Below are 13,934 nucleotides of genomic sequence, written 5' to 3' on the forward strand. Positions count from 1 at the left end.
GCAAATGATTAGTAATAATGTCTTATGGCAAGAGAAAGATTTTGGTGTGAAAAGGTGACTTAGTGGCTTACATTTTTTTCCAGGCTAGCAGACCTTGGCTTAAAACGGTTTTCTGTGGCTGAGCTATTCACACGCATCTTTATCCCCACCTCCTTCCTACTGGCGTGTATCTTACACCTTCACTATTTCCATGACCGATTTCTCCAGCTCACTGATTTAAAAGCTGTAACCAGCAAACAGGACAACACTATCTACAGGTAAAGAAACAAAGTAAATGGAGCTATGCATTATCTGTATGAAAATGCTGTTTCTGACTGTCTCATAATGCTCACTTTTCATTAGATGTTATTTGCCTTTGCTATGATTACCTTCTTTAAAAAGAAGGGAGAAAAAATAATCAACATCAACATGTATCCAGAACCCCACGAAACAAACAACAACCAAAGTATCTGTCTTCCTCCACTTTCCCCAACACATTAATTTTTTTTCATTTTGGGGTACATTTTCAAAGGTACTGATAGTAATAATTTATTTACTTGTTTATCTCATTTATTTATCTTTGACCTTTAATAGGAGTTAGATGCTTAATTGCTATATGTGCCTCTTTGTAAGTCCTATCAATAGTAGAAAATATGTCTTTTAATTCAGGTCACTTCTGTTTTTTGATGTCCCTTTTAAGGGCCATATTAAGATTGGGAGATCTTTGGCAAACACCACATTTGCACTGGACTGTTAGGCCTTTCATAAAGTTGAACTTTAGAAATGGAAAAATCCCAAACCTGTCAACTCTTTAAAGCACTGACCCTTGGCTATGCTAACTCTTTGAGACATTCAGCGATCTAATCCAAGACGTTCATTAGCATTTTTTCATGATTCTGAGACCTCACTTTTCCTGTGTTTAGCTCTTCCATATTCTTCTGCATAAAAACATACCTGGCCTAGGATCCTGCTCCAGGAGTATAAGAGAGGGAAATGTTTCGTAGTACATTGTGTCATACCATGCAATGACATTTACTCTAATTCTTGGAATAAACCAATTCATTTGGACACTGTTTTTTAGAGTGTTTACCTGTGCAATGTTAAGTGTAACTCAGCTGCACTTCTGTGAGTGGGGACTAGATATATAACAACATGTACACCACAATGTGTTGTGGAATAATGACAGTTTATCTTAACGGAGAATTCTGCTCTAGGACTTGCTAGATTTGCAAAAGCATTTCAGATGTTTTTCATGCATTGAATTTAACATGAACCAACTTTACAGTGTATGGTACAAGTATGTTTATGTTTCCTATCGGCAGTGCATGTGAATAAGCTCTACTTCTATAGCTTTTGGTTGCTGTCTTTAAAACCAGAACAAATCAAACTTCATAAAATTTCCTAACAATGTTGTATTATCTTTTTTTTTTTAACTTACCTTTTAAATGACTGTTTGCATAATACTTTTTCATTTTGCTTTTCTTGAATTGCTAAATCTGATGGTGAATTCAAGGGCCCTTTGAAACGGCCTGTGAGCAAACTTTCTTTGCCTGTAGCAAACTTTCTGTGCAGCAGCGGGTGCATGTTAACTTCTCTAAACTGGGCAGCCAAGCCCTGAAACCAGAGCCCAGATAGGTGTCTGAGCTGAAACAGGGGTTGTTCACGGGCTGAGGCGTTTGAAGGAATGCACTACAGTTTGCAGTAACTGCTCAAGATCTTTTGTAGCCCAAACACTTTGCACACGTGCTGAGTAACTAGAAACAGGTTCCACCTCCCTCCTAGTGTGATCCAGTAGGCACAAAATGGAAAAAAAACAACAACCCTGAGACGCTCCCAGGATATAGGTGGGTTCATGGTACAGTACACTCTGCCTGTGAAACCACTGCTTACAAATCTTCCTGTTACACGTGAAAGACACCAGAATATTACCTACAGCTCTCCAAATGCTGGCATGTGTGACTGTGACTGTGACTGTGACTAAAGTCATATAATCCTCAGAGGATGGAACCACTGAGACTAAAGACACTAAATGTTTTCACAAAAAAAAATAAAGAAAAAGTTGTAGGATGTAGTTTTTATCAGTAGTCAGTGACCTTTTTGCCAGGCATAAGTAGCTTTGAAATAGGGTGCTGAAAGTAGACATTTGTTGTCACACCAGACTCTGCTGAAGTAAAGTAGCAGGTGAAGAGGATCATGTGATATCTTTAGCTTTTTTGCCTTGCTGCTATATTGCTATTTTTTAAAGTCTTCCTATGTACTAAATTGTATTGAGCTGTCAGGTAAGCAGCTAGATATTTTAAAATCTTAACTGTGATGTATGTGCTACATTTGCCTTTTTGCAGTATTTCAAAATCACAGGTATCACACACATCGTTTTTTCCTAATCAGAAACTTTCACAAATGTGTCCAGTACTCAAATCAGAACACTTTTTCTGGTTTGTATTAGTATAAACAATGCCTGACATATGAAAATACAGCTATTTTCTTCCCTCTTAATGTGATAAATCTGATGCACTGAGCATCAGATGACTTTATAGTTCTAAGCTAAAAAGTTCTCAGGACGAGAGCTCACCTGACATTTGTATTGATGATGCCAAAAGCTGGATAAGAACTAGCACAACATCCAGCTCCAGCCTAACAGTAGTGGTAGTAGTAGAAATAACTTGTAGGGACAATTAAAACACAAATTTAAGACTCATACGTATATGTTCAATTTTCTTACAAAGCCACTGAAACTTCCTTTTCCCTTTTGCTTTGAAAGCGCTAGCATTCACTCAGCAGCTAGTTTACCTTTCAAAACTGGTGTTATGCTGCTTCTTTTGTAAGAAACAAAAAAAAAAATTAAATAAAGAAACTGAACCTTAGTTTTGATTAAGCAGACAGAATTCAATTATTTTAATAGCAAACTTGTTAAAACAACCACAGCAGATGAGAGCTAATCATGAAAGTAATAGGGAAAGCAGCTCCAGTTCCTCCATCTGCCTCTGAACTGCTATGTATGATTATGGTTTTATGTTTGTGTCTAACTGAAAAGTCTTATTAAAATTGTTAAGATGCTGCTTCATATGAGCAAAGTTTGCAGAGTCAGTTCAAGAGTAAGACTCTGCCAGCTGCAAATAGAGGGGACAGAAACTGCCACACTGGAAATAGCAGAGTGAAGCAGTTCTCACTGTTTATAAAGGTGATTTATAAAGATCAATTTTACATCTGCAAGAGAAAGAAAAATCCTCTGATTAGGACTTCCCAAGCCCATTTCCTTATTGCACCATGAATTATGATACGGCAGAGATCAAGCCTGTGAGACAAATAATTTCTGTGGTTTGATGCTCCATTATAATCACTTTTAAATAAAAAACAAGCAAAGCAGTTATTTTTTAAAATATGCAGAACATTCTGTGGCTTATTTGAGATAAAGCATTGGAGACTGTTCTCACATTTTGGGGTCTATGTAAAGAACCTGCAGGTCTAACTAACATTGCATACGGTCTAAGTGTCTAAGTATTGCATTTATAAGCTTCTTAGACTTTTCACTGCATGGTGTATGTTTAGCTTTCAGATTGTGCTTTGTAATGACAATGTGTCTCTCTTGGTAGACAGGAAAGTGTGTTTGTTCCTATTTAATGGTTTCCTTTTCTCTCTCTCTAATTCATTTCCCATTTTCATCTCATGCGTTCTTGTGCTTTCATCTCCCACCTCATAGCCATGCCAAAGTCAATGGCCGTGTTTATCTAATAATTAATAGGTGGGTACTTCAATTCTTCCTTTCCTTTAAAACAAATATACCTTAACTTTTTGATTACTTCTTAATTGCCTTAAAACAAAGTATGTTCTTGTTGCACAGTACTGTGAAGTAAGCAGGGAGAGAATGATGTTCAGGTATTGTAGTCTCCTAAAGCTGGGGAAGCAGTTAATACATCTCTCCTGCGTATGTATATGTTGTGAGTTCATCTCCCAGCTGGGAGTTCTTCTCTTAAACTTTGCCCATGCCTCAATACAGGAACAATTGGTGCTATCTGTAATTGGCTGTAGACAACAGACTTGGTTGAGGAGGCTCATTTATCTACCCTTTGTTTGTGCATGGAAAGATGCATGCTTGCATGCGCACACAGACACACACAGGCACATGTCCCTGTCTTCCTCACAAGCATCTGAGAAAGGGAATTTGAGAGCCAGGTCAATTAATTATGGAGTATGTATTATGAGCTTGTAGAGACTGAGATTTCCCGATTCAGAAACAGAAATGGAACATGTAGTACACCGAGACCACTGCGTGTTAAGGATTTTAGTTCATAGACTGAGTTGGGTGCTGCAGTATCCAAACTACAAAAGCCCATATTGCCATCATCATCATCCTTTTATAAATGGCATTTTGAAAACAGTTCCACAAAGTAGATTTCTTTCAAAATATTTGACTGGAGTAAATGTGGGCTTTTGTTTAATCAGGTCCAAGAATAGAAAGACTGCTGAGTTTGTTGTCACTACAGAATATAAACAGAAAAGCCAAGAAGATCCCTTGTTTAGGTATTTGTGACTTCCTGTTCTAACAAGAAGTTAATTTATGTATCATGTTCATGCTGCTTCTTCAAATATAATCACATAGTTTAGGCCAGAGTTGTTAAAAGTTCACGAGGCCTGGAAGCTTGGTCTGTAGGAAACCTGTGTGTCAGGGAGCAGTGAGGGCAGGCAGCTGGGCGAGGTCAGACGAACCGGGAGCCAAGGCTGGATTCTCTCCCACGGGGAGTCAGGAATGGGAACCAGCAACTGAGGGTGAGGATCCGGTGCGAAGATGGTAACCAGGGTCAGCCACAGCCTGGGAAGCTCCCAGCAAGATATTAGAGATGAACCGGATCAGAAGTGAAGGCAGGAAGTCAGTCTGTGGGTCAGGCTTAGGATTAGGGAGGCAGAGGAGCAGGCACAGACGCAGTTGCGATGCAGCTGCAATGTAGAGGCAAGACCCTGAGCGTGAAAGCAGCTCCCAAAGGAAGGAGAGGGACCCCTTGCACTGAGGCTTCCTGGCTGGCCCTCACCCTAACATGTATCAGCCAGCTGGCCTTGGGTGCAGGCAGCAAAACCCTCTGCAAGGGCAAGGAAAGCGCTCAGGGTCCTGCAGGTAGAGGTATGGCACTGCGTCCTTGGTTTCAATCCTGCACACCAAATATTCAGGAGGTGGGACGCTCATGTTTTACAGAGCAGAAACCTTTCTGTTATTAAGGCTGTGTATGAAGATACTTGAGAAATTGTTTTGAGCTAGAAGGTTTCAAGCAATTAATAAACTGCAAAAAAATTGTCAAAGGCAAAAGATGCTTCATAATACATCCAGTAAGTTGTTATTAATTAATATTCTGCTCTAGCAAATTACAAATAGATGAAAGCACTAGGAGTCTAGCAAGGACATGGGGCACATGCCTGATTTTAGTGCCTCTGAAATTGCTTTGATGCCTAAAACTGTATCTGCTGGTATACTTCTTGTTAGTGATACCCTGTTTAATAAATTTGAGGCTAGGAAATGCTCTCAGTTAAAAGCATTAGTGGCTATACCTTCAAGGCTTGTTGGCTCCATTATTGTTTAGTTATTCCTCTTCCTAAGTGTCAGACACAATAACTGTGTGTTATTTCTGATAATTTCCCACCAGTATATGCTTCCAACTTGAAGTTACACTGACTAGCTCTGAAGCCTCTATGGGTAGCTTGTCTTAGATATTCTAAACTAGTGTAGTTTCTAAATCCTAGCTTCTCAGTGTTGTCTGTTACATGACATCATGGGATCTTGTAGTAAAAAAATAAAAGAGGAACAACAACCCTAGCAATAACTGAGGAGATTTGAGAAGAAAGATTCCAAGTAGGCTAACTTTTGAATAGTAGGCAGGGCTTCTTGTCAAGCCTTGGTTCTCCTGAGCACACAGTCCCGTGCTCGAGCCTACTGATGTCAGTACAACTAAGCACCAACATACTGAAAACTGACCTCATACTGAGGCTTTATCACGTATCTATATTGCATGTACCCATCTCTATAACCCCATCACCTTCTGGATTTCCTGGAAATGAATGGGAGTTATATGAGTAAGAGAAAGATGAGTCCTCTCGTATGAAATCCTGTAGGGTTACTGTGTTTCTGTCCAGTTTACACTGAGGTAAGTCATTAAGTCCTTGATGTACACCAGTGTGAATGAAGGTTTTCCATTATAAAAGTCAATTGGGAAGATACCTTATTAAAATCAGTGCAATTGCACATGTGCAAAACCTGTCTGGTTGTATGGATATTTTAATTTCATTGAATGTTGCCTTTTAAATGGGCTCTGATGATTTATGGTAACTGAGACTCTCCATAAAATTTGAATTGAAGTGAAAATTCATTCTCTCTTCTTCATACATGACCCTCCTGTTGGTACATTATTAGAGTTTTAGTTAATTATGTAATTTTAGGGGATATTATTTTTTAGTCATTTTATAGATATTTAAGTATCCTTTTAGTATGTGTGCTAGCTTAAATATAAAAATAAAGTATATCAGACAAAAAACCTAGTTTCCAGTAGCCAAAGCTACTGAATATATTGTTGAGTGTAAGAGATTTTCAGATTGTTGGACATTCAGGTTCATTGCCCAGTCCATGATGAGAGATGTTAATAATCATTGTCATTAATGTGTTTATTCAGTGATCTTGTTTGGTGCTTGACGTTAAACTTCTACTTTTAAACCACCTTTTCTACTTTTTGGTAATTGGTATGATATTTCTACTTCAGAATTTTTTAGTCAAATTTCTGTAGTTTTGCCCTAATTTGAGCCACCAAAGTTTTCATCTTAAAGAAACTGCAACTCCCAAATGTTTGAAAAATAATCCTACTTGTTTGACTTTCTCATTAACTGCTTAGCATATGCTCTTATTTTTATTGATCAAATGGATAAATCTATATTTTTAGTTTCCTGAACTGTAAAAATCCTAGTTAAAATGGGCAGAATTTCCTGTCTAAATGGTAATATGCCAGAATTTCACATCATGTAAAATAAATCCCTGAGATGGTACTGTAGCATATTGAAGTTACTTGCATAGTCCAAGAACAATCACAAGTTCTTGAAAGTATGCTGAGTGTAGTGATTTCAATAACATAACTAAACATCTAGTGATCTGGTCCTACAGATATACACTTGCCAAAGGGAGACTTTATTGTAAGAAATCTTATAAAAAGGAGCTATTTATGACAGTAAGCACTGGGCTCAGCAAAGCACATAGGATCGGGGAATTAGGAAAAGTGGATTTTCTGCAAACACGGAAGGCGAGTCCCAACAACACAGCTGAGGGAGAAAAGAGAAAATATCTGAATTCCTAAAGAATGTCTCTTTTCTCAGAAAAAAAAAAAAAGATACATACTGAATAAGTCTCAGAAAAATTGGCACCATAGTAATACCATTTCCATGTTAAATCAATTGTATCCTAGTTTTAGTAGTCTGAAAATTACTAATAGATTTAGTAAGAGACAGACAGAAATCTAAGAAAAATTCTCCGTGAGATGTAGAAAAGAGAGAGAATGAATGGCACTGTCAAAGACAGACATGATAAAATTTACTGAAGCCACAGCCATGGAATTTTTGCTTTCATTTGTTCCCAAACCATAGCTGGAAGAAAATTTGCAAATTCCTTGGCTTCCCAGCTGCGTCTTTCAGTTGGAAGAAGGTGGAAATGCATTTACAGTCATCAATCAGATACTTGTGGTGATTCTGCTACATTATTGACAGCATGGTACAACATTGACCATGTTTAGCACTGGTGTAAATAGGTTCCCCCCTTTCCATCTGTGCTGCAATTCCCTGTTTCCTTACAGAAGCGCCCTGTGAATGTCATGATGGCATGCTCTTGGCATCAGAAGGCTTCTGCAGCTGGAGTAGGAGAATGCTTTATTACTTGTGATGTAGCATGACATATTTGTCGATTACCTTCTTCTGTAACCCCTCTGTTCTCATCTCCCTTTTTCTTTCTGTTCCAATTACTTTGAGCAGCCTCAAGAAAAAAATACCAAACCACCAAAATGAGTAAGTCCTGTATGAAGTCATGAAATGTTTCCTCTTAAGCAATGTCATTTCATGCTTCTACATCTTAAACTCTGACCATTTTCTCCAGTGGGGAAAATGTCAAGTTTAAGTGTCAATACCACTCATTACTAACTAACCATTAGTATCTGAGTGAGAAGTAGTTACTAATACATTCCAACTCAATTTGCAGTGTGTGTTTGGAGAAAGTACCAGAATCATTAACTTTTCAGCTTCTAAGGCATTTTCCATGAATGGTTTATTTTTTTCTAATTATACATCTCGAAACAGAAAAAGACTACGATGTCATTACTGCTCAGTTTGCTGACATGCTTCCATTTACCAACAGACTGGTGCACCAAGATGGAAGCCTGCCTGACATAACTATGATGAATTTAACAGCCAGCAGAGAAAAGGGAGATGATAAAATGCTGGAAGAGCCTGGTGAGAAAAGAATGGAGGAACCAGAGGGGGAGGGAGGGAAAGGGAGGGCCGAAAAAGGAAAAGAAGAAGAAAAGGAAGATGAGGACAAGGAAGATGATGATGATGAAGACAATGAATCCGAGGAAGAAGAAACTACAGGTAAGCTCTGCAGATTGCAAATTTTGCCTTCCTCAGCCTTAGTTAAGAGTGACAATATTGTTGGTTATCCCTGCTCACCTCAGTCATCAGACTTTCCTTTATTTTTACATACAGTCTTTGCAGAAAGAACTCAAACTGAGCAGATGGCTACTTGTTAATTATTCAACAGGCTACAGTCTCTTCTAGGGAAAAATTGTACTGTTTCTGTAGGATGCTGGATGAATTACAACAAAAGAAACCCCAACTCTTTCTTCTAGTCTGGGTTGGAGTAATAGGAGGTTACTCCACATCCTAAGAACTCTTTTAGAGTGAAATCTCTTTGTAATACAGAAAATACACATGCATAGTTAATCTCTGATACTGCCTGCTTTCAAGGCATTCCACTCCAGAAGTCCCAATGGCTTTGCTTCATTATTTGTGCACATTAGTGTCATATTTTTCACTTCTGAATATGGAATGTGTAATTGATGCCAGATGAACATAAAAATGCTTAAGGGCAGACATGGGTAAAGCTGATGTTGTCATCCTTGATATTGCTAGGATGAGCTCCTAACATGAATTATTTCCATAACTCAGTCTGGAATATGAGCCATGAAAGAAAACCAGGGAAGGGCATTTGACACCCAAGGAAGCTGTGTTGTCTGGAAATGGGCTTACCACAGATTTAGTCGCTCACGCCAATATTCACAGGCCTGTGACACATAGATAGGGACAGAGTCTTTGTCACGGCAAAATGGTAGAGCATCTGGCATAGCTGCCCCAAGGAGAGCTGAGCTGAAATTATTTGTCTTTCATGGGTGGGACATCTTCCCTCACAGAAGTGTTTATTGGCCATTGAAACCTTTTTTGGCCAGCTCTCATGTGGTCTGTGCAAGATGATGAGTTTGTTGCACTCTGACCATCCCTACCTGCTGGAAAGGCTTGGGAACAGAGGCAAGCTGTTGGAGGTTACCTTGTGCAGTGACACATGCAAGCTGGGAAATGGGGAGCTGCAGCCCTCTTCCGAGGCCCCCTGCTGCACTGGAGTGAGAGGGGCTTGGCAATAGCATGAGGTACTGCTTGCCATGTGTGATCCATCTTTAAGCTGTGCATGCATTTATTTCTACCAAAGAGTTATATCATTTTTATTTAGCCATATGACTGGAGTTTAACATTATTTTAACATGTTCACATGTGCAGACTTTATTACACAGTGATGTACAATTTTTCAATGGATGTTTTTATCCCCTGCCCATATACTGCCTGCACATGCTAGACAAATCTCGGTACAGTACCTTACCTGCCCTGTTCCACTTAACTGGCACTGTTTAGATATAATTTGCATGATGGTAACACTGCAAAATGAAATAAATGCAATGGAAGAACAAGTGTGAACATCTAATTCTATAAATAAAGACTTTCTCAAAATATACTTACTGTGCTTATAAAAGCACACTTGAAAGACTAAGGATCTGTAACTTCATTAATTTTTCAAATCTAATCATTTAGTCACGGTATTTACATCACACAGCATTTTTATTAGCATTTTCGAAGCTGTGGTTGGAGAAAAAGAGTAGAAGAAAAAAAAATCAGAATTTGTTTGTCAGGTGTTCCAAAATTCATCTTTTTCATACAAATGTGTGCAGAATAACCATCTCAGCTTGCTTTATATATATAATAACCAGATAAGTTGAAATAATTACATACAGAAGCTGGTAACTCCTTTACATTTTTACAGCTTAGACAGTGATGTGTTTTGGTGTTATTTGCAAATGTTTTCATCTCTGATGTTAACTGTAAGAATGTTCTTACAGCATGCAAAATCCTTCCTAATCTCCAAAATGTTTCTGAAACCTCTAATGCAGTGTGAAGACTTTATACTAATATATACCAGTCTGGTGAAACAGGCTTATGCCAGCCCAAGCAAATACAGCACTTGGCGTTGTTCAGCATATGTATTGTCATATACACTCATATGTGGTAGATGTTGTGACATGCTGACTCACTGGGGTATTATTTGGGAGGATGGGGTTTTTTTTTTGCAAAATACTGTCTGTGAAGGGATGCTTTCACCGAGCTTCTAGATCTTAACTTGCTAAAGCTCCCTTTTCAACTGAGAGAAATATTCAACTGGACTGAAATTTGCCTTGCCTGTTTTAGATGTCTGTACTGGGATGGCACAAATCACACTCTAGGAGAGTGTGCTGTTTGCAAGGCAGTGTAGATAACTCTGATTTATGAAGACATCTATGGTACAGCTGTCTAAACCCATGGGACAAGAATCCTACTCTGCTGTGCATGGATCTCTTCCAGGTTGACTGAAAAGCTTTCTGAATAGCAGTAGCCTGTGCTTTCTGAAAATAGACTGACTCCATAGCTTCCAAACATCAAACAAAATCCTGTTCTTTCTGATCTGGATAAGGGCCAGGGCCGGACCATCTCAGATCTAGTCCCTAAGCTTAGGACTGGAGATACTGGAGGAAAATGGAGCCCAAGAAGGGCTCTGCTAGAGATGGGTAAAAGCAGAGTTTGCAAAGGAAGCCACCACCACCACCACTTTTGAAGTGGGGAATCTTTTCAGTGAATGTGGGATGGAAAGGAGAGCACCACAGCTAAGTGGGCCTCAATCCCATCTTGTCTTAGTTAACCACTGAGCCATACCTTTAACCTCCTCCTTGTTTTACTCTAAGGCCTAGAAGAGAAGAAGTAGAAAGCTCGTTGTTGTCTAGTGGACTATTCCTTTTTACAGAGACCTTCTGTTTTTCTCCTCCCAATGGTTCTGCTTGAACATCTCTGCAGACTTGAGGAACAAATGGCATCTGGTGATCGACCGCCTTACAGTGCTGTTTTTGAAATTCCTGGAGTATTTTCATAAGATGCAAGTCTTTGTTTGGTGGCTGTTGGAGCTGCACATCATCAAAATCGTTTCCTCTTACATCATCTGGGTCACAGTGAAAGAGGCAAGTAAATGTCCATTGTCAAAATCTTACCCATGGTGGAGGCTTGTCAGCATACGCTGTGCAGTGGCACACCCAAGTGTAGGGAGATAACTTCCTTATGTCAGCCCTCACTGAAATTGTGGAAACCAGCAGGACTTGTTGTGGACCAGCAGGTCAGCTGTTGTGGACCTGCCTTTCCATCGTCTTCCACAGCGATATTGTATCTGCCTAGATATTCTCAGCCCTTCCCTGTTCTCCAGATATTAAGGTTTTATTAGTCTAATTCTTTAGACTCAAGAGATGCAATCCTTCCCCTGCTAAAGCTGGCTATGGGGATCATGCAGGGATGGAGGGTGTAGAGAAAAGTTAGGAAGGAACATCTAGGAAAATTGCTTAAACTGGATCTGATGCTGAAGAAACAGGAATGTGGAACTACACCTAAAGAAAAAGGGAGCAACACCTTTAGATGTACCTTTGGTGTGGACACTGTGAGTTCTCTACCTGACTAGTCATTTCTTGAACAGGGTAGTAGGACAGGATTCACTAAAAAACAAACTAAAAAGTCCTTTTCCTCACTTCTTTGGGGGGAAAAAGTTCAAGAGGATGCAGGTGGGTTCCACAGACTCATGGATCTGCATCATCCCTTTTTTTGTTACATGTGTACTGAAGCAGCAGAACCAGCATGTGGTCCTTCATATGTCATGTCTGTTTGTAGGGTGGGTATGCAGTTTTATGGGTCTAATTGTATTAATATTATGTAGGTGATAGCATTCTTCCTAAACCATCTATGAAGTTTTTCCTTCTTCACTTACCACTTTGTGTTTGTGTTACTGTGAATATTGTTGTATTTTTTCAGTATTTTTTTCACAGTTTCTCTCTGTCCCTTTCTTTTGAATTATTTTTTTTAATTACTATAAAAAAGGTCATACTTTCTCAGTTGTCTTGTTACTCCGTGTAATTTCCATCCTGGTTTTGTGTTTTCAGGTGTCTCTGTTTAACTTCGTGTTTTTAATTGCCTGGGCTCTTGCTTTGCCATATGCTCAGTTTCGCCCATTGGCATCAAGTATCTGCACTGTTTGGACATGTGTGATTATTGTCTGCAAAATGTTGTACCAGCTCACATCTATTGATCCCAGCACTTTTTCCAGTAACTGTACACTGGTGAGTACAAGTGCATATTAAAAGGGTTTGACTGCTGTCTTCTTCAACGAAGAAGAATGAAAGGAAGCATATCAAGTACTGAAAACTACAGTTCACCTGTTGTGTTATTGTTAATTATCATTCCCTCCCCAAGCAGCCTTAAACTCAGTTTTTATAAACTGTTGCATTTTCTTTTTAGCCAGGAGAGAATGAAACTAAGGTCAATTTAGAAGAACTCAAAACTTCAGTCCTCTACAGTGGGCCAGTTGATCCTGCAGAGTGGGTTGGATTGAGGAAGTCTTATCCCCTGCTTGTGTACTTAAGGGTAACTTCTTTAATTATCTGTATTGAGATATTTTCTTATCTGTGATGAAATTAGCAATGTCTTTGAAATAAATCATCTGCCACACGAAAAAAAGTAATGAAAGGCATTGATAATAGAGAGGGGAAGAGGGAACAGAAAGCCATACATGTTACACAGGACATTTCCAGAAGGGATTGAGTACCAATTAAGATAATCTGCATGTAGAAGTATGACTTTGTGACTCTATCATTTATTAAAAGCACTCTAAGAAATGTGATGTTTAAGAACTCTAAGTAATTAAAAGGTGCATAGCTTTCAGGTACCAAAAGACTGATGGGTCTAATTAGAGTAATTGCCTTGAATGACAGTATATGCTCTGAGAAGTTAATTTTTTTAAGTGCTTATTCCTTAACCACAGCTTGGAAAATGTAATGAGTTAAGGGAATAATTCATTCAGACACTAGTAAATGGATGTCTTCTGTTTTTCTTCTTGTTTTTGGTCGATGCCTGTGAGCAATATTTTGTTCTTCCTGTCTTGATTAAAAAACCTTACTTAAAATAAAAATATGCCAGCTCCCAGGGTAAACCTTACATGTCTCTTCTTAATTTAAAGAATCTCCAAAATTTTGTATACACACTTTAAGGTTGTCAGAAGTTTGTTGACTGAATAACGGCAAGTTTGATTTCACTAGATTTATTCCTCATTTCTTCCCTGAGAGCTTACCTTTGTGTGCTTTTGTTTGTGTGAGGAAGACATGAGAAGCTCTGGCGATCAAGATATCAGGCCCTGGTAGTGCCTCTGCCTCTCACTCCCTTAGCCATGCACCTCCCACAGTTAATATATGTGGGGAAGAGCAATTACTGACCCGAGAGTTCTACATGGAGAGTGTCTGGCTTCATGCTAGGAGCTTTACAGCTATAGATAGATAATGCTTAGGGACTAGAAATAATTCTAGAAAGGTTTTAATGGAGTTAGCAAATAAAATATC

General features: G+C 38.9%; 1 protein-coding gene across 1 annotated transcript in view; it reads left to right on the plus strand.

The window, feature by feature from the left end:
• The window catches only part of PIEZO2 (piezo type mechanosensitive ion channel component 2), a 323,563-nt gene that overhangs the window by 238,105 nt on the left and 71,524 nt on the right, over positions 1–13,934 (plus strand). Inside the window, exons 17-21 of the mRNA XM_086740615.1 lie at positions 84–257; positions 8,351–8,583; positions 11,362–11,522; positions 12,486–12,662; positions 12,841–12,966. Of these exons, the coding sequence (XP_086596741.1) occupies positions 84–257; positions 8,351–8,583; positions 11,362–11,522; positions 12,486–12,662; positions 12,841–12,966 (871 nt within the window). The remainder of the gene's footprint in view (positions 1–83; positions 258–8,350; positions 8,584–11,361; positions 11,523–12,485; positions 12,663–12,840; positions 12,967–13,934) is intronic.

Source organism: Chlamydotis macqueenii, chromosome 2 (genome assembly GCF_036417535.1).
Source record: "Chlamydotis macqueenii isolate bChlMac1 chromosome 2, bChlMac1.mat, whole genome shotgun sequence".
Classification (NCBI taxonomy): Eukaryota; Metazoa; Chordata; class Aves; order Otidiformes; family Otididae; genus Chlamydotis; species Chlamydotis macqueenii.